The sequence below is a fragment of the Bombus vosnesenskii genome, unplaced genomic scaffold (genome assembly GCF_011952255.1).
Source record: "Bombus vosnesenskii isolate JDL3184/JDL3185 unplaced genomic scaffold, Bvos_JDL3184-5_v1.1 scf7180000013383, whole genome shotgun sequence".
Taxonomy (NCBI): domain Eukaryota; kingdom Metazoa; phylum Arthropoda; class Insecta; order Hymenoptera; family Apidae; genus Bombus; species Bombus vosnesenskii.
Genome location: NW_022883012.1, coordinates 678,258 through 698,945, shown reverse-complemented (window position 1 = coordinate 698,945; position 20,688 = coordinate 678,258). Strand labels below are relative to the sequence as shown.

The 20,688-nt window shown below is 43.0% G+C and overlaps 1 protein-coding gene across 8 annotated transcripts in view; it reads right to left on the bottom strand.

The window, feature by feature from the left end:
- Window positions 1-1,435: 1,435 nt before the first annotated feature.
- The window catches only part of LOC117237594 (homeobox protein B-H2-like), a 31,602-nt gene continuing 12,349 nt past the window's right edge, over window positions 1,436-20,688 (bottom strand). For 7 of the 8 annotated variants that reach the window (XM_033501718.1, XM_033501720.1, XM_033501719.1 and 4 more), the window contains 7 exons: window positions 13,372-13,837; window positions 10,179-10,347; window positions 5,338-5,521; window positions 4,910-5,178; window positions 3,923-4,415; window positions 3,442-3,579; window positions 1,436-2,875 (listed from right to left, as the gene is read on the bottom strand). In XM_033501718.1, the coding sequence (XP_033357609.1) occupies window positions 2,475-2,875; window positions 3,442-3,579; window positions 3,923-4,415; window positions 4,910-5,178; window positions 5,338-5,521; window positions 10,179-10,347; window positions 13,372-13,837 (2,120 nt within the window). In that variant the 3' untranslated portion in view covers window positions 1,436-2,474. Of the gene's footprint in view, window positions 2,883-3,441; window positions 3,580-3,922; window positions 4,416-4,909; window positions 5,179-5,337; window positions 5,522-10,178; window positions 10,348-13,371; window positions 13,838-20,688 lie in introns of all 8 variants that reach the window. The other variant, XM_033501724.1, reaches the window with a different exon arrangement.

Genomic DNA, 20,688 nt, shown 5'->3' with positions numbered 1-20,688 from the left:
GAGACCGTTAACGGTCACACGTACACTCACACACACGCGCGTATAAAAATTCTTCGCTACACCGCTTTCAAACTCTTAGCTTCGCTTTTGCGCGTCGTTCGCGAATTCCAAATCGTTCTTAATTGAATTTTGATCTTTCTCCTCGAGTATGTATTACCCGATACGGAAACCGAAGGAAATTGCTCGCGACGATGTACGATGTCGAAGACGATATCGTAACGCAGGAATCGAGATTTTTGGAAAACGTTTTCGACTCGATCTTCGTGTTTGGAAATTTGTTAACGGAAAAATGGGATTAATCGCGTTACAAAAACGTACAGGTAAAGATATGTAAAAAGAAAAAGAGGAAATCTAACAGATGCGCGATCCTTATTAGAGAGAGCTTATTCTTTGTACTTTTGCAATAAGACTTGACAAGCTACGGGTAGGCGAAGAAATCTCGAACGACGGATTACAGCATCGCGATTACGTCGATAATCGCAATCGTGTAAAGATAAATCGAAATGTACGGGCAAAAGTATGTTCGTGGCGTTCGAGGGACAAACGTTGCGTACTGCTATTTCGCATCGTACGTTCTATTTATATCGAGTAAACAACCGTTAACGGTCTCGCATCGAGTATATCGAATGAAAGCTCAAAAAACTTAAAATATCGCAAGATGAAACGTAAATTCTTTTTCCTTTACTTACACATAGAAAAAACAATTTAAAATAGTACGATAAACCACCAAGTGTATGTTGTATACGATAATTCCGTGTTCCTCTTGCAACGCAAATCGGAAACTTTTCTTCCCTAATTCGATTATCTATCTGATCGATTGCAGCAAAATATTATGCAAAATATAACGTTTCGTCAGCGGTCCGAACACCTGTATGTACACGTTTCTCCAAAAACAAAACTACCATATCGTTAAAAACGTACACATACATATTTTGTCTGTCACTTTCTTTTCTTTTTTTTTTTGTTTTCAGACTTTCGAGAAAAGCCGCGGCTGAGCGTCCTTTCGAAACGAATCCGATAAAGATATCAGGACCACAAAGCCAAGGCAAACGTTTTGCTTATGCCCAGTGTTGCACTTTGTAAAATAAATAGAAACGAATAAATACTTGAGCACGTTCTATACCTCTGTCTATCTTCTATCTATATATATATATATAAGATATATATTTCATATATATATAGATAGATAGATAGATAGATGGACAGATAGATAGACAGATAGATAGACAGATAGATACATAGATAGATAGATAGATAGATAGATAGATAGATAGATAGATGTATAGACATATAAAAGAAGAGAAAGAAACGTATGCGTATTTCCTTGGCGTGCATTGAACGCGACGTAAGTTCAATTTATCATCCAAGTTCCCGAAAGTAAATTACAGGCGTAAAGGATAATCGTTTCTCCACAGCCACTATTTAACGCAAAGGATTAATTTAAAAACGCAAGAATATTTATCATCCATCCGATTTCAAGATTTCGATCAATTTCAAACATCTAAACGAACCTTACATATACAATTCATTAATTTAACATCACTCTGTAAACACACAGTTTAGTTTCTTCTTTGCCTAACTTCTTCAATTGCAACAAGGTACCAAAAAAGAAACGTAGCTCTGTTGTACTTTACAGCCGAGATATTTAAAAAATCGTGCAAATAAGATTCCAGTATCACGAGTCAAATCGATTTTATGATTTTTCGTGATTTTCAATGAAATTCGTTCGTGATACGTTGCTATATACGATCGCGTATATAATTTAGAAAAAGAGATCTCTCGACAGACAACGTAATACCAACGATCATCGACCGTTTTATTTTCCAGGATTTTATCGTGCGAAAAATGGAACAGCGAAACGTTGAATTTACAAACGTTAAACGATCGCACTGAGAAATTCCATGGCGTACATCGGCCTACTTTCTTCCATCTTACGCTTCCGGAAAACGCGAACAAGATCATCTTCGTGCGAAGCGGCCTCGTCGCGTTCATTTCCCTGACCCATTTCCGGCGAGTTTTGCCTTCGATAAGTACTTCTCTGAAGCATTCAAGGTACCATGCACAATCGCGCGAGTTGAGCAACGGCATTTTTAACACCTTCGCATCTCTCGGTCGTCTCACTCCTTGGAAGAGCAGAACCATTTGAAATCCAAAGCACGAAGGGACACGAGCGAAGTTTTACAAAATAAGAAATCCTCCCTCGTTGTTGGAAATACCACCACGGAGAGAATTATCGCGTCTCTTATGTCTCTTCTTCCGTTGACCGGATCCTCCATTTTGACCTTATCTCTCGTTGAAGCATCGAATCGATCGTGTATAGTAGTCGGTGCTATACACGCGAAACGCGTTAGACGATAACGGAACGTGGACACGTGTCGATTAAACACCGATCTATCGTAATCTCTGCGACCCCGCGCCTCCGTACACCCAGCGGGAGCCATTTCTCAAACTAGTTTCACTTTCTTTTGATTCTGTCAGACGGTCGAGTGCGTGGTGGAGGAAGGTTGCGTACTGGAAGCCGTCGTCGATTGTGGTGTTGATGTTGACGGTGAACTGACGACAACTACAGGCTTCACCAGAGTGGTGGTGTTGATATATTGGGCGTTCACGATCGGCATTTGCGCCACGGATTTGAGGATCGGGGTCGTGATCATTTTGCCCGCAAGGCTAGAGGGGGCTAGGATATGAGCAGTCACTTGATTTCCTTGCGAGACAACGGTCATCGGCGTGACGATCGGTGTCAGGCCGGAGAGAGGTGTGTGCGGGCCAACGATATGAGCTATACCCTCTGTGGACGGAGCGTTTTGCATCACTGTCGAGCCTGGTTTACCTGTTGTGGTTTGAAGCGACACTCCTGCATGGCTCAGCGTCAATCCTGCAACCCATAGGGGTAATTGCACGGTAAGATATGTTGTCTTCTTTCGGCCAAAACGAACGCGAACAAGAGAATAATTTGAATCCCTTGCGCTCAAGATCGTTTTCACCTGTTATATACCTTTCTACGATTGGTATTTGTAACTATTCGCGAGCATGCACCGTTACTGAAAATCTTTTTTTACGGGACGATTCTTTAAAAATAAATATAATAAATAACGTAATAAATATTAAAAAAAAAAAAACTTGTACACCATTTTCAAAGCAACCCCGTACACGAATACAACACGAGTCGCTCTGCAAATGGCCATTTTTCTTCTAGCACCGTTTTTCATTACAAGATCGTAACAGTACGATTTCGTCTTGGATGTAGTGCTGTATACAAGAAACGCGAAGAAATAAGATCAAAACTTGCTTTTATAGAAACCGAGAGATACGCGATAACTAACGAGAAATTGGAACTGTAGGTTTGCCCTCTGGTGGCGAATATAGAAAAGATCAGCGTGTTTAAACTATGATACAGATATAAAAGGAAAAGAACGAAAGATATCCAATGTAAAGCATTACCATTTGCAGGCAGTATGTTCAATTCAGCGCCACCGGGAAGTCTAGTCAACTCCGATCCATTTCCACCTACCAGTGTCACACCACCGACCATTTTATGCGTGGTCTGCGCGTCACCCGCTCGTATCCTCGTTTGAGCATCTGCAACGTACACAATGCACGATATCATCCAACACGATCGAGAAAATAAATCGATGTTCTTCGTGGATAGGATGTTTCGTCAAATTTCACAGTAGCAAAGCCAACAAATTCACGCAGTCGTATTACTTAATTGCTATCAAAGATGAAAGAAAAATAAGAAAAGTTCTCTAGATATCGTGGTGTAGTTTGAACAGCACTGAATAAACGTGCGTCGACATGCGTCGCAAATACTTGATCGAATATTTTTTTTTATATTTTTAGAACAAACGAAGATTTTTTAAATAAACGACAGCAGCGAACTCGTAATTACGCTACGTAGACAGGATCGTTTCGAGTTACTCACTCGTAACATTCAGTGCAGGAGAATGCGCAGCGAAAACTAACGGCCTCCCCTCGTTTGCCGAATGCACTAATGTAACTGGCCTGACGTCATTGGCGGACGACTGCACGGCTAGGGCCAACGGCCTGTCGTTGTTGGACAGATTAGAATGCACAAACGTTACCCTGTTGTCGTTGGCCGTGGACGAGTGAACGACCAGCGCTACGGGCCTTGGCTCACTTCCAGTGTTCGATTGCACGGCAATAAGCGGCCTCGATTGATCCGGCGAGTTTTGCACGGCCAACGTGAGCGGCCTGGATTCGTTGCTACCAGTAGTGTGAGTGACCAGAAGTTGCCTCGTGTCACCGGGTATCACCCTCAAGCTCGGACCGAGGTGCTGAAGGGTCGGTACGATCGTCGGCAAGCCTTGACTGGTGTTCAATATCTGAGCGCTGATCGGCAAGTGCAACTGGTGCGGCTGCTGCACTATACTCGTTGGTGAAGTATTAACTTTCTCCTACGATAAAAATTTCACGAATTACTTTGGATCGAGCTTTCGACTTTCTCATATGTAATATATAATTCTGCAATGTATATTCTAATTCCTTTCTAAATCTACAAAAATAAATGTTGTGTTGCATTGGTCGGCAACTAATTTATACATATCTATATAAACCAGTTATATGAAACACATTCGCAATGCATTTGAATCTTGCACCGTTGTTCCACACACAACGTTAAAAGGTACACAAACGTTGTGTCCAAGGGGGTGCTGCTATACTAACGCTTTGCTCTGCTTTTTTGTTTTGCTGCAGTATGCTTCGACGATATATACTTCGCGATCTAACCATTTCGAAGCGAATAAAAACGGTTAGTTACGATTTTAGCCGAAACTGGGATTCGATCCAGGGACGTTCGGATTAGCAGTCGCGGACTTAACCGACCGAGCCAATACAACCGGCCGTAGAACTTTTGTGCTCGATATCGTCTTCAATCTCTTATGGGACGTACCTGCGCTGGTGTAGGAATGCTGGGTGCAGGCGTTCCAGGACTCGAACTCGCAGGTGGACTTTCTCTGGAACTTGGCGCAAGATTCATACCCTGCGCTTGGCAGACAACCGCCGCAGTGGCAACCTGATTGTGGATACTGGAAGTCGCGCTAGTACTTTGAAGCGCCTGCGGTGAACTAGCCGTAGCTGCGCTGCTCAGGCTGCTGGTACTACTGTACCTCGTACCACCCCGTGCGAGCCCCGTCACATCAACCTCCATGTTTTCTGAAACTTTAATAAAAAGAAATTCTTAAATCAGAAATTGCCACCTTACATTTTTCTCTTATCGTCGATTCTATATTTTATAAAAGGTTCGCTTCGATGGTTGTTGTTTCTCTTCGAGTACGTTTAAAAGGTATACGAATGTCCCATTTCGATCGTAAGACTTACTACTTCTCGTGGCCGTTACATCGGCAGCCGCATTCTGTTCCGGTAAAAGAGTATTAAAGTCGATGTGATCCCAAGTAGCCGCGAGTTCCTTCTTCAGAGCTAGTAATCTTTGCTGGGCAGCAATTTTTTCCCTAGCAAGCCTTTCCATTTCGTGTTCGTAATCTCGTTCCTTCCTTCTCAACATCTGCAACGATATCCCCGCAATTAAAAAAACAGGGCAATCGATGGTAGAAAAAAGTTTCGCATTTTTTTATAGAACGAGCAGAAAAATTAATTAGTCCTTCGACCAAAACGATGTAAAATACAACACGTTCCCGCGATTATATAAGCACGTGTTCTAGACAGATTCCGATTATTCGCGAACGAGAAAGCGCAAATATATTTCGACCGATAACGCGATATATATTTATTTGCCCCCTCGAAACTTCTGCGATCCCAAAACTCTAAAATTTACGCAATCTGTCGTACATGAAATTATCTTTGTTTATCAAACCTGCGTGTTTCACAGTTTCACGGAAACGATTGCAGTTGTTGCGATCCTCTTCGCACACTCCGGTAGATCTTTATGAAAAATTGCGTGCGCACGATAAAAAGCGGACGAAAACCCATTATACGTATCCCGGCTTCGTTTTCGAGAATAGCATAACGCGAGCGTCACACGATACTCCTGCAGATTCAGGACAACTCTCCATCGAAATACGATAAGCCTTGTGTTTGACGTCAGCACGAACATGCGTGAAGGAACCGTGCACGAGTGCACGGGTGCACGTGACAACGAGCTCCGATACCCAGCGAACGAGATGCATGCGTTTCGAGAGAAGTCGAGGAGAAAGAAAATATGCAAGGACGAAATTCTTGTCGTGTGCAAATTCGAACCTGATCGCTCGTTTCGCGCCACAAGTGCTGAGAAAATTCACGATGCGGCAACTTTGAACCACGATAAGAATCTCCAACGAAGAATCGGCATCATTTGCTGTACAAATTACAAAATTCGATCTCGCGTCTTGGCCCATATGTATTTAACTTTCCTGTAATCTTCGTGTCAGCAAACGCAACCTTATACCGTTATAGAACTTAATCTAGGCTAAACTTCTACTCAGAGTAACTGGTACAAACCATAGCTTCAACGCGATGTAAAATAGATGGAAATGCCCATTAACCGATGTTAAATCGTTTATTAATATATTATTTATATATATATGAAATATTTACCGGTAAATATTTTTGGAGCGAAACGATGCTGTCTAAGATTAATTCTAAAGTTAGACTATGAATTCAACGTAAAACGAAACGAGCGTGAAAACACGCAAGACTAACAATATAGACGTAAAAACTTAGACGTGTTACAGCAGAAATCTCGAGTAGTTACGACTCTTTCCGTCAAAACGTGAGAAGCATTCGATTCGGTATCGGCAGGAACGTTTCGCGAAGGAACGCACGTGACAATAAGTGGCAGCGCTACCGGCGCGCACGATACAGAATACACGTGGTAAGATCGTCGAGGAGGAGAAAGAGGAGAGCAACGCAGCCGCGCGCAGAAGGGAACGCAGACGGAAAGAAAAGACACGACCGGGGTCGCCAACTTACACAGTGATAATCAAAGAAAGTAAGTGGGAGACGAGGATCGCCTTGGTCGGAGAACAAGGAGGAGGAGGAGGAGGAGGAGGAGGAGGAGAAGGAGGAGAAGAAAAAGAAGAGGAAGAAGAAGAAGAAGAAGAAGAAGAAGAAGAGGAAGACGGGGCAGGACGTAAATACGAAGAAAGATGGGGCTACCAACAAAGATAGAACGCAACACTAGAGATAAGGAGAGGGGAGAAAGCAGAAGGAGGGGAATATACGTTGCGAAAAAGGCTGAGAAACACAACAAAAATAGACAGACACGCGTATCGAAGGATAGGTAAGTTAAAAGGAGATAGAAAGACGACAGAAGTGGAGATGAGGAGGAAGGTGCACGAAGGCCGTTGCATGAATAGGCGCACGCGCGGTTTACAAGCACGTGGGTAAACCGCCTTCAACAGGATTCGCACACACAATACTGCGCTCTCGGATATACGCAAATAGCGTTTTCGTTTCTTTCTACATCTCCCCTATCTGCCACGTCGTACGTGCCGCGAAGATCGCGCATGTACTTTATTATACTTTATCGAACTCGGGTGCGCGCGAATCCGGCGGATTTTTCGCCGACTAACAAGAATGGAGTAAGTTAAACCCGTTTAAAGTGTCGTCGTGCCGGTAGTGGATTACCGGTTTCCTTTCATTCGTATCTCCGATGTATATATCTTGCTTTTTCTTCTTTTCTTTTTTAAATTCAAATATCTACATTTCGATCGAGCATTGTCCCGATACGATGACACTTATTGTCCCCATACGTCAGCTGTTAAGAAGGAACGTTTCGTTATTACGCTATTTAAGGTCTAATAATCACGTTGTATATTTTGGTCGATGGTTATTGACGAAACGTTTTCACGGGATCCATAGGTTTCGTTTTGCCATTCGAATTTCGAACTGAAACGAAATAACGATGCTTAGTATCTGTGACGACCGCACCATTTTCCGAAATACTTAACGATCTTGAAAATCTGGCAGCTATTCACGAAGTTATTATTGCGTCGGTAATCGTGCGGTTTATTTGCGAGTCGCTACGTTTCTCACAGAACTTTGGATAATCCTCGACCCCGAAGGAGACAATAGAGCATGATTGTACCTGAGACCGAAAATTATTCTTAAGAAGCTAGTCTTTGATACATATATATGTATACATATATTTTATTAACGTTTCCCCGTATAATGGCAAGAGACGTAACGATTGTGTTTCGTGGATTTCGTATATCTGTTGACAACGTTTATTAATAAATACGTAACGAAATGTTTTCGGTTGATAACGGTATACGTCAATGACATCGTTCGGAAGACGTAGCTGATCGGTGGCTCAACAGAAACATGGAACGGGTAATTCCACGTAATTACGCAGAAACCTGACGTTACGGTAAGCCAACGTGCAATTTCGACACGTCGGAGTGGTGCATCCGTTTCGTACTTAGAAGTCGGCAACAATGGCGCTCTGAACGATAAAAGTTCGGATAGCAGCGTACGCCGTACGTGCCATGCTGCGTGACACCGATGGCCGCGCAATCACGTGGAACCAATACAGGTACACCTTGTACGTGGAGAAGCATCGTGTACGCACACGCGCGAACTGCACGGAGTGAACCGGAGACGAAGAAAGCGAACGTCTCGTATGGTGGGGGAACACGAAGGATGACCTAGAGTGGGAAAGACGACGATCGACGAAGACGAAAGAGTACACAGACAATGCCGTTCTGACGAAGACGGGCGAACGGAGAAGGAGGAGGACGAAGGAACGGAAAGAGAAAGAAACGACAGATACGAAACGCGGTCGAAGAGGAAACGCGAGACAGAAGATACACGCGGAAAGAAAGAGGAGAGGTCAGGAGCAGACAGAGAGCGAGAGACAAGAGACAAGACTAGAAAGAAGTGGGGATCGCGAGACAGAAAAGACAAAGACGAAAATACGAGGAAAGAAGACGGTGGTGGGGGAACAACGTGTCTCTAGAAACGACCTCGTGCGGCAGACGGAGCAACGGAGAGAGTGAAACTATCGGACGAGGAGGAAAGACGACTGTACTGTAAAGAGCGAGTAAAAAGGGAAAAATAATTCTCGCGTAAAGGCGGAATAATATATCGTAAGTAAATTGGTCGATCTGGTTAAAGGAGAAGACGAAGGAAACGAGGAAAGAAGGTGAAGAAATACGATACCCTGGGTTTGCACGTACGATGGAAACGACGCGTATGCCGTTCGCATATTGGAAAGAAACAAACGGATCGTATAGTAAATAGGTAAAAAGAGAGACATGCGCAGACCGAAAGGCTACGGAGAAAGAGACACGGAGAATAAGCCACACAAGCGCGTGAGAAAGAGGCCAAACGGCTGATAGTAGGATTCGAGTTGAATCACGAAACAAGGGAAAGGAGGTGGTACGTATGGTCGACCTTCGCGGGGACGCGCATCGGGCCGATTCTCTGGCCGTCGCGCGAAAAGTTAATGCCCGGTTTCGCAATTCCGAAATTTCGAGAAAAAAGAATTAGATAGGATCGAACTCGAGTACCAAGGGGAAGTCAAAATTTCCTTCTGAATATAAAATAGGCGCAATCGGTCTCTACCGATACCCTTATCGATACAGTAAAATGATTTATTTCCGGCCCGATACCATATGCCATTATTATCTACTATCGGCTAATTGGTATTTACAATCATGGTATATTACATCACTCGTTGATACATAGTCTGTGAGACGCAATATATTAACGAAAGCGATTAATAGAATGGAAGATTAATCGGGTCGAGTCTTACGTACCGAAGATTATTGCATGGCGAAGTAACCGCAGTCACAACCCCCCCACCCTTATAAGCCGGCGATTATTTCTGTCTTTTGCTTCTTCTCTTTTTCTGTTTTTTCGAAAAATTCGTAAATCGAAACTGACTCGTGATACATTGACCGTACGAATCGAACGGAACAATTACGTGGCCTTTATATTCAGGTGCCACGACCACACATTTCGCGCTAGGTCACACGGCTAACCTGCGACACTGGAAACCATCGCGGCATAACAGGGAGCATAATTAACAGTTTTTACGATAGCAAAGCGTTTCGCGTGCAAGCATACTCTCTGCGAGAGACAGGATTTCGCTATTATGTAAAGTAAACAGCATGTAACATTACAGCAAGGAATATTATGGTAATTGTACTAAACTTATCTATAAATTGGAACGGGAAAAGAGTATGAATCGTAAAACACGTTACACGTATCAATTTACATACCTGTATATGCCTGATCGCAGCGTGAAGAATCGAGAGGTTCGACGACTTTTTCTCTTCCTGCGACGGGAGTTGCCTCTTCAATAATTCGAAGCACTCTTTCAGGTGCGCCCTTCGATTTTTCTCCAATTTGTTATGCACTTCTCTGGTGCCAGAACGGATTACACACGGTCTAGAATAAAGAAACGGATATATGTAGACACGCGATATTTTCCATTTATATTTACATCTATGTGGAACCGATAAACCGTTGATAAATTAGTTCCGGCGAACTATGAAATCTATCGAAATTCTATCGAAGCGATTTCACAGGCCCTTAAATAAAAAGCATCGAGACACCAGTAAAACGTAAGTCGTGCAAGTTACGTCCTTCTGCAAATTACATTACGCTGCTTCCAACTTGTCAGGCATTTTCGAATCGATTCGCGCGACGTGTTGACGCGAAAATCCCCCCCCCCTCCCACCCCCAAACGATAATACCATTCTTGCATCATTTTCTTACACGATCGCAGCAACGCGACTAGCTTACTGGCAATATTTTGTTAATCAGGTTCGCATGCACTCTTTACATCTAGAGAATTAAAGTGAGATATACGATCGGAGAAAATCGCGAGATAAAAGAGTAAGAGATCCAGGTAAGGAACGCTATCGGATAACAGAAAACAGAGAAATGCAAAATAAGAAGAGAAAAGTATGACGATAAAGCGAGCGTAAACGGTCGATAATCTCTGTGATCGATCAGATAAAGCAACAATCCTCGCGCACCTCTGAAGCGAAGTACACAGACATGGAAATCGCGTTCTTAATCGGAAGGTGGCAGACAAATTACGATAATCCGTAGCGGGAGGAGGCACGAGCGTGCAGCACGCATGCGGTGGTACGCGATAATGGCAGCGGCGCGTTAGTACGCATCCCGGTCCCCGGTCTCACGACGTGGTAAGTGACGCACCGTGCACGTGCCATTCACCCTGGACACGTGCACCGCGTGAATGGGTAGCGAAGACTCTGTTGCCTCGACGCTCCTGCCTGTGCATCGAGAAAAGAGAGAACGGACAAGACGGAGAGGGAGAGCGCGCGAAGCAACAGGCTGGCATATCGGCAGCCAGAAAGAACACGGAAAAACGGCGAGAAGCAGGCGAAGTTGACGGCACCGTGGACTGAGCAACCGTCGAAAAATATATCGAACGAGAATTCGCGACAAGAAACAAAATACTACCGCTGCTGATGCTGCTGAGAGAGAGAGAGAGAGAGAGAGAGAGAGAGCAAATGCGGGATGGAGCAGAAAGGGAAAGGGAGGGGGAAAAGTTCGAAAAGAAATTTTTAGAGGAAAGATGACGAACAGGGAGATAGAAATGAACTTCTTGAGAATTAGGGGTGTAGATGTGTTGTATTTCGTTGTAAGAAAGTAACGTTTGGTTCGATCCAATGTTAATTACGGGTTATATACTATGGAATTTTATCGATGTAACATTTGATAAAATATCAACACGTTCTAAGGCGAATAAAAAAATTGTTCGATATGGCGTTGAAACGGAGAAAATCATTTATTTTCCTCTAATTAAATCTTTCTAGCGTAACGTTTTCAGTGACGCGCGTGTAAGATACCAAAGATACGGCCAAAATGATCTTTTTTCTTGGCATAGAACGTGTTAATCGTTTATAAAGAAAAGAATGTAATACGCACAACGAGGAATAAAAGCGTACCTCGTGTACATCCTTTAAAATTTGACCAAACGACTTTCTCCGAGTTTCTCCGAGAAACTGACAAAGGATTAGTTTACTAGATAACGCGTTAAAAATGTTTTGAAAAAATTGCCTTTTACAACATTTTTATCCGGGCTTGTAGCGAAAATTTCAGCAGCACGTTTTGAAGATTTGCGTTAGTTGTGCGATATATACACTGAAAATTTTAGCGAACTCGGTCGATGCGGAAACAGGCGTCAGGCATTTTTAACCGTTTGTAACTCGTTGCAACGTTAACCGATTTCCATCAAATTTTCAGCGTAATTGTATAACCGACGTATAAATGTTCGATAATCGTGTTGCTTAAATTCTTTTTACAGGCTTGGATAAAAAAAGTTGTAAAAAGTAAGCTCCAAATTGCAATTTTTCCAAAAAAAAAAAAAAAAAAAAAAAAAATGTTACGCGTCGCGTAGAAATCTGATCCTTGTAACTTGTCAGGGAGTATAGACACTCGTCGTTCGATCCAAGCTTTAAAAAGTTATTCTGCTTTAAAAGGTGTACGAATACCTTTGTCCCTCGCTGTATATGCAACACCTAATTATGCGTTAATGGTAATTAAATTACTCGATGCAAATCTGCAACACGCGTAACCTTCGATGTAACAAACAAGTACGAGAAGTTAATTCGATTTCTAAGTTGTTTAACTCGGATCAACTCTCATTCTCCGTAAAACGAACTATTCTAAGGACAATTATAATTAGATTTTAAGAAGTTTTTCCGTATAAAATCAGTCACAGTTGCAACGGTAACTCGGTTATTCTTAAAGTTATTACAAAGCACTTTCGTACCAGGTGTTCGGTGATTCTGTTCGCTACATCGGCGAATAATCCCAAATTCGTTTCATTCCAACATTATGCGTTCCTATTATTATTTAGTTCTCTTGCTTTTCCTTTTTATCCAATTTTGAGATTGTAACTCAATGTGCCGCGATAATAAAAAAAAGCTGACTCAAAGTTCTCCTACCACCCTTACAAAAATTAGAAAGCATATGTTCGCATACGTTGACGTTAATGTTAATCGTATGTCGACGTAAACTATATTAGATCTACTTTATAGTAACTAAAAGTACAGTAACTAAACTTAACACAGATATACACAAAATATACACAAGATATACACAAGGACGGTTATGCACATTATCCCAAATTATACGAACTTAACACTTTAACCAACATCCGTCGGCCGTCGCTTATGCCAATTTGACACGCGTTGCGATAAACGAGATAAAAGTAAGAGGAAAAAGTAAAGCAACAAAGAGAGATATTTGTCTCGTGTTCGTAATTTATATGTTCGTTACAAGGGACGGACGAGGGTTAAAACTTAAATTAAACATATAATGTGTACGAATTAAGCTTATCTTAGCTAACTTATTTTTATCTATCGCACGAACGAAATTAACCGACATACATCGAACGAATTACAAATAAAATAGAAATAGTTGCATCAATCTTACCCGTTTCGATGCTTCTTATTGTCGTGGCTGGGTTCAACGTCGACGACGAGATTGCCCGCGGTCTGCTGCGAGTGATTCGTATTATGATTTTCCACGTAAGGATTATGCGGGCTGTTGTGATTGTTGTGATGGTGATGATGGTGATGGTGATGCTGCTGTTGCTGTTGCGGTTGCTGTTGCTGCTGCGGCTGTTGCTGCGGTTGCTGCTGCGGCTGCTGCTGCTGTTGCTGGTGGTGTTGCTGCTGGTGCTGCTGTTGGTGTTGTTGCTGGTGCTGCTGTTGCTGGTGATGCTGCTGCTGTTGATGATGATGGAGATGGTGGTGCGACGTAGAGTGTACGGCGGCCAGATGCGCCGTGTTTGCGTTCGCCGAGGGTGGCGTTACTCGCGCGCTTGAGATCACGGGACTCCCTCGGGAACCTGTCGAGTGATTCCCGTTCGTTCTATTATTTTCTAGCGGCTCCTCCTCTGAAAAATAAATCAAATCAATCTTTTCTGAAGATTGACCATTATAAAACTTTCTACTTCGTTATGCTCTCTTTCTTCCGTCCAAAAGGGATCTTCGATACGGTTTAATCAAAATCTCGTAGTTATTTATATCACGATATAATTTATTTGTCGGGTTTACATTAGAATCGGGGTTAGGGGCGTGAAACGAATCTTCGTTTGGATTACACGTGTCGTTATGAAATAGAGAAGACATCGACTAGTGCAAATACGATTATACGATAGAACCGGACAAGTAACCGTGGTAATTAGATACTCGAGAAACTAATGACAATGATCTTAGGTTCGATAACGAATCCGCGGTCGACGGGATGAACGTGCTCACAAAATCTAAGTCGGACGCGTAACAATCACGGGTCGTAAGGTGTTACTCTTTTCGTGGATGAGATCGCAAGAAGGAATGAATCTCTGTCCCGATGATGCCACAGAGGAAAACTATATACGTTGCTGCTAATTGATCAATCTCCATATCGGTGGTTGGAAAAAGATGCTAGCCGCCCACGAGGGAAAGTTGCTAGTGGGAGACGCCGCTCGTTGAAAAACAGATCTCCCCTATTTTCCCGTAGTTGAGACAAAGACTGTTTGTCCGTTTGAAGGACTTTAGTTGGCTAAATCTTAAGATTTATAACGGGCCCTCGGGCTAGCCGAACATGTACCGCGGAGACGCATCGACATCTGACAATCGTCTTACTCGAAGAATAGGGTCTGCAAGTGGCTAGCTACGGGACAGAGACCGTTGGAATGTTTACTGTCGAGTGTTACAACTATTTCCTTTTTAAGGAGAGCTATGGAATTACTCCGTGCCTTTGTTAGACAAAGCGTTCATCCCGTGACCGCGGCTACGTTCGGCGACAGACTGTCGCCTCGAGCCAAAGCTCACTATCACTAATCTCGAACAATTACCATCGGATCGAATAACTACAATTGTTTAATTACAGCTATCGTAGACTCTAGATTACAATGTTGCGGGATTATCAAAAATTGCAGAGGCTCCGGTGTTCTTTCGTCTCCGACATACTTATTACTTTTATCATCGCGTCTATTCGATAAACGCTGGTTAACGATTCTTAAAACTTCGGAAACTCGCAAGTAATTGTTCTTTTCATATCCTACGAATGGTGATGATAGATAAGTCGTTTTGAAACGATATTCTAAATCTACAGCACCGGAGGAACGTGAGATTTCTTAGAGAAATATGGTACAGGTGAATGTATTCGAGCGGCTCGCCGACGAGACACTCTCAGGTAAATAGTTTTTCAGGAAAGGAACTATACGAAAGGAGGATTTTACAGGGGTAATTTCCAAGCGGTTGCCCGATCTCGAAACTTTCATTCTGGATAGCATTCACGGAGGCACAGCAATTCCTCGCGTTCTACGGTGCAGACGACGCTCCCCTTGCTCATTCTATTCTATACTCGAACCTGAATGACTATGTTCTCGCCTAAGATTAGCGAATGCTTCTCTGGAGTGGCGATGGCTTCGATACGTACAGATACCCGTACCAGGATCGACTCTTTCGACTTGCACCAACGAGTCATCAATCGCTACGTCTTCCATCCTCGTTTTCGATCCTCGGATGCGACTCAATTTTTCCTCTTCGTAAAATTATTTATACGCATATCCGTTCGATCATATGGGTCGCAACGTTGCGCGCAAAGTCCGTTAAGTAAAATGAAAATGTTTAAAAAAATCGAGCAAACGATGCTGCAAGAAGAGTTTTGCTAAGAAAGCGAAACAAGAAATTGCGCGTACGAAAAAACGCGACTGGACCGGTAAAAGGATGGAAAGGACAAAGGCGGGGTTAAAAGGTAGAGCTAAGAGGTAGAGCCGTCTAAAATCGCAGTTCACGAACGACCAAAACGTTTCGCTACGACGATCCTGTAGGATCTGCAATTTTCGTGCTCGGAGGGCCGCCGCTCCATTCGTCGCGATGCTATAAATTAGCGCAGCACGTGTACGCACATGCAACTAACTCATTCATGTACCAAGAGACTTGGCAAAGCTTCGTCGCATAGCTCGACGCTTCCTAAATCTATTCCGGGCTTAAAGACGGCGTGTACGTATCACGAGAACAAGAAGCAAGAAAGCACCGGCGATATACCTTGCACTCGGTGCGCGCTTGCAACGCTGCCTTCGTCGAATAACACGCTAAAACGTGTCTCGCAACGCGACTACACGATCTCTACCGAACAAGGTTTTCTTACACTTACTGTCCGACTATCAACCGGTGAAAACGGTCTCTTCTCCTTTTCTTTTCTAAAATGCTCGAATACGTTCGAGAACTCGTTCGCGCAAGATCTCCGTATTTCGCTATCTACAGAGAGTTTGATACTGAGCATATTACGACGAACGAATAACTTAAAAATGTGATATCGAGCCAGGTTGCAAGGATGCAAGGTTTTAGATACGCTGTCAACGTAGTTCGCAGTTTTTAGTATATATTTTTGATCGTTCGTCGTTGGCCTTTATCGAGTGGCCTACTTCGTGCGATAAATCTCTGTAGACAGGGACAGGAAGTCTGCTCTTGCGTAACAAGGTTGACGCATTCGACAGGTTAAATCTTCCCGTATTTTGCATTCTATCTTCTTCTCGTATCTGCGTCAACTTATTTCGAACTTTTATCTTTCGTTTCTTTTCCTTGCAAGAAAATTACCATATGCGATCTTTCGAGATTTTTCAGGAAACTGGAAATGGACTGTAAAATTCGTCGAAGTAACGTCCTGTTAAAAAGTTTGACAATTAACGTCGCGAAACCAGCGAAAGAAACGCTTCTTCCACGAGCGAAAAGAATATAAAACGTAAAAATAAGAAAGATATTTAAAAGGAGATTGGGCGATAGAAAACGGGCAGCAAAGAGGAAAAACAGCGTTGGATAAAAATCGAATAAAAGTGGAGCATGAACGAATCGAATGGCAGATCCTTGACCTAAAAATAGCGATCTCCGCTAATTTCTTGTCTCCGAAATTGATATTCAGTGACGCGATTCATCTATTAGCAAATTTACCGAACAACGGTTCCCTCTCCTCCGAACCGTTGCCGCCGTTTACAGACAGTCGCGTTTAGTGCCGAAACGTGGCAATAAATTTTATCGAAATGGAATTACCAGCCAAAAGTCGTTCGTTAAATAAGACGAAACGGACGATCGTGTTTTTATCCTGGATATCGCATAAACGAAACCAGCTCTTGACGGATACACGCGGATGATCGCTGTACGTCGAGCGAATCTTCTAGCACAAGCCACAACTTGCCACGAACGCAAACTATAGAAAAAAGCGGCAGTAAAACGATCGTGCTTGAAAGAAAGACCCACGAAGAATCGTCTTAAGAAGGTGGAATTTTTGGCAAAAACGAGAAACACGCGAGAGCTTCTCCCTCTGTCAGACCAGCGACGCGCGTTTTACCGAATTAAGAATTATTTATTCGATAAACGGACGTAAAAAAATTACTCTTCTCGGTCGTGACTCGAATTATTTGGTCGTGCGAGAAATTTCTTTTACGGTCGATGAAAGGATCGTATCGCGAAATTCATATACGTCGATTTTCCACCAAAGTACGAATCAAATCTTTCGATTACGGCTAAACTCGAATTAAACTTCAAAAATACGACAAAAAGACAGATACGAAGGATAAAAAGAATTAAGGAATAAATATGGATAAAATAACGCGACTCGACCGTGATCGATATCCTGGCAGATATTAAAATTGCCAATGGCCCTTGTTCGACGGATCTTTTAACAAAATCCTTTGGAAAAGGAGAGGCGCACGCTCGGATTAAAGACTATACAGAGCGAGCGAACGAGCGAGAGAGAGAGAGACGGACGGACAGACAGAGGCGAGCCTGCCTGTCTAGACGGACGTTCGGATGGTAATTCGCAGCGATGAACTAAAATGGTCAGAGACGAAGGAACGTGACTGTTCTTTTATCTGCAAAATCGGCATGAAATCAGCCTTTACCGCTCGAAGTCAAACTAACCAGATGTAAATGTAAGCACGCCTGTTTACGTCCAAATATCAAAACCCATAGCTACTTTATGCGATAATCCGTTCGAGTGACGAAATCCTTAGACGTTCGCGATTCCAGATTTATCGGCAATTCGCTGGAAAAAATATCGGCAAAGATATTTACAATTTGAATCGTTTGTACTTTTTTGGTTAATTACCATCTGGTTGCGGTGTAATTTCTCTTGCAAACTCGATGTTCGATGAATATTATGTAATCGCTAAACGTGTACGTAGAATTCCTGTGACTCATGCGGCAAACTTTCCTTATTCAGAAATGATACACCATATATACGTAAATGTATACGAAAATGATCGAGATTTACACTTTACGGAACGTAACGACAACGAAGATGTCCGATCATTCTTTAAAAAATTCCTTACGACAGCAAACGTCGAAGTCGATAGTCGGCGGATAGAAGCGCGATCGTGCATACCGGTATTTAAAGTTTTAACCGATCTAGCGTCGCTAGCTCAATCAGTGGTCCTGCTGTAACGCGAGAACCCAACGTCCAGCTAAAGAATATTTATAGGCTGTGCGTACGTAACCACTTTAAGTCGAAGCATCCTCGATGCCGAAGAAAAAAAGACACGGCTCCTTTTAACGGTGTCTCTGTTCGAACGAACCCCTTTCTAACGGGAACGGCTCAATTGCATTGCCAATAAAAAATCGGCTGAAATCGTCGCGATAAACTATCCTGATAACGAACCTCGATCAACTATCACCTCGCAAAACATACCAACTGTAAAAACGTATCCGTCTAGTCGTAAAACGATCGTACGATCGAAGGTTATAAAAATAACTCGCTGTTTGAAAATTCGAAAAAGCTGCTACGAGCCGTACGAAAATTACACTTAGAAAAATACATACTACGACAGTTCGTTTCGAGCTGATCACGCGGTGCACGACTCGAGCGAAAAAGCGCGTGTACCCGCTTAGTCGTGATTCTTTGGTCCATCAGTTTTCGAACGTCACGCGTGCCACGCGTTTCCATTTCTCGTCCCTAATAAATCCAGAATACACGCGTACATAAAACTGATAATATACGCCAAGTATCGAATCATGTTCAAAGTGATTTATAATAGTGTCGATATCTAGTTGAAAATCTTCGAACGGCCTCTGTATCGAGATTCACCTGCTCGTCGCTGCTATTGCTAGAGCCAAGTATTGCGATATTACATCGCACGCAACCGTATCTATATCGAGTTATCGGCCGAGTCTTAAACTTTTTCCAGATACCAGTAGACTTTGCTCCATCGTCTTTCAGCGATGCGACGAAAGCAAATGTGTTTATACCATTCTGTTTGATCTTCTGTCAATCTATCGAGTGGCGCTGCTATTTCGTCGTTATTATCGTAGAATTTCTCGTGTTTTCGAGGAGAAACGCGAGCTAGGAAATTCAGGAGACTCGAGACTTATCCGACAGCTCGATACGTTCGAAGGAGCGTTCGTTAAAACGCATTGATATTTCCTAGATGCACTTTTTACGACGGATCATACATATGCGCGCGCGTAGATCGCTAGACGGAGCGACAAACCGCGTGGAAACGCTGCATCGGTCGCGATGGTGTGTGATCGATAAAAAGCGCGACACGTTTCGCGACGAGCGGGTTTACCGTCGACACGGTTGCTCGTCGCGCTTCTCACCGCCACCGTTCTTGAAAACTAACCGCCGGGAATCGTTATGACTGCTAGTCGATGGTTAAGTGCAGTGTCACGGTCGCGATACGGAGTCGCGAGCGACCACGTGCCAGCGAGATAACGACCGGAGCAGCGGGTATTCGTGCGCAAGATAAAATAGGAAATCGGTGGGATCGCGGGGGCTTTGGGACAGTGCAGTTCACAGGGTGCTGAATGCGCGCGTATATATAATTGCCTTGATGTCACGCCAAACCGACTTGCCTTTAAAATTAGAAACGAAGCCAGCCCGTGGCAATTTTGCGAATCGAATTCGCGAATCGAATTGGCGATCGAAAATGTACCGTCCTTTGTCGTATGGAGTCTGCTACCGATAACGTCATCGATAAATAAGAATTTCGCAAGCCACATTCGCCGACCGCTTAAATCAAAAGGTAGAGAAAAGCGGCGACTAGATGGCGGATTTTCACGCGCGTTCCTAGTTTTTGCGATAGAACTCGCAAAGTAGATCTCGGATTACGAAAAGGCATTATGAAAACAGAGCTACGTACATCTTCGATATTTTACACAGTTTTCCATATTGCGCGCATTTTCTACAATTTTTCGCTTTCAAATTTCTCATAAATGCGTAAAGATTCGCTGTCCAGCGACCACGTTGCGAATATCGCTTTTCAAGTTTACCATAAATTTTATCGTTATTTCTGTCATCCTCTTGCGATAAACTATCTTGAAAACTGAACATTAATCCTTCGTTCTTAGGAAATTGAGAAATTAAAGAAAAACGGAATCGATCGATTTGGCTTATGAAAAGTTCGAATATCGTTAATACGACCATATTATCTATAATTCGATATGTCTATAGATCGAATGCAATTAACCGCGTAAAGTATACGTCGCGTACAACGTAATTGGTACGATCGAATCAATCGTAACTGGAAAAACTTGAGATATTTTGCAGCACTCGAAGGCGACATTTACAACTATGTGGTACGAGGGACATATCTAACGATTCATTTTTGCTAAACAGCGTGCATCGAATATGCATCGAACCGGTATGACGTAATTTGATAAAGCAGGCGAGTCGCGCGTGCACGTTGCTCGGGTCGCCAATTGTTCAATCGCTTTAATAAAATCGAACGATACGGTGTACGTAGCCGTATCAAAGATCACCGCT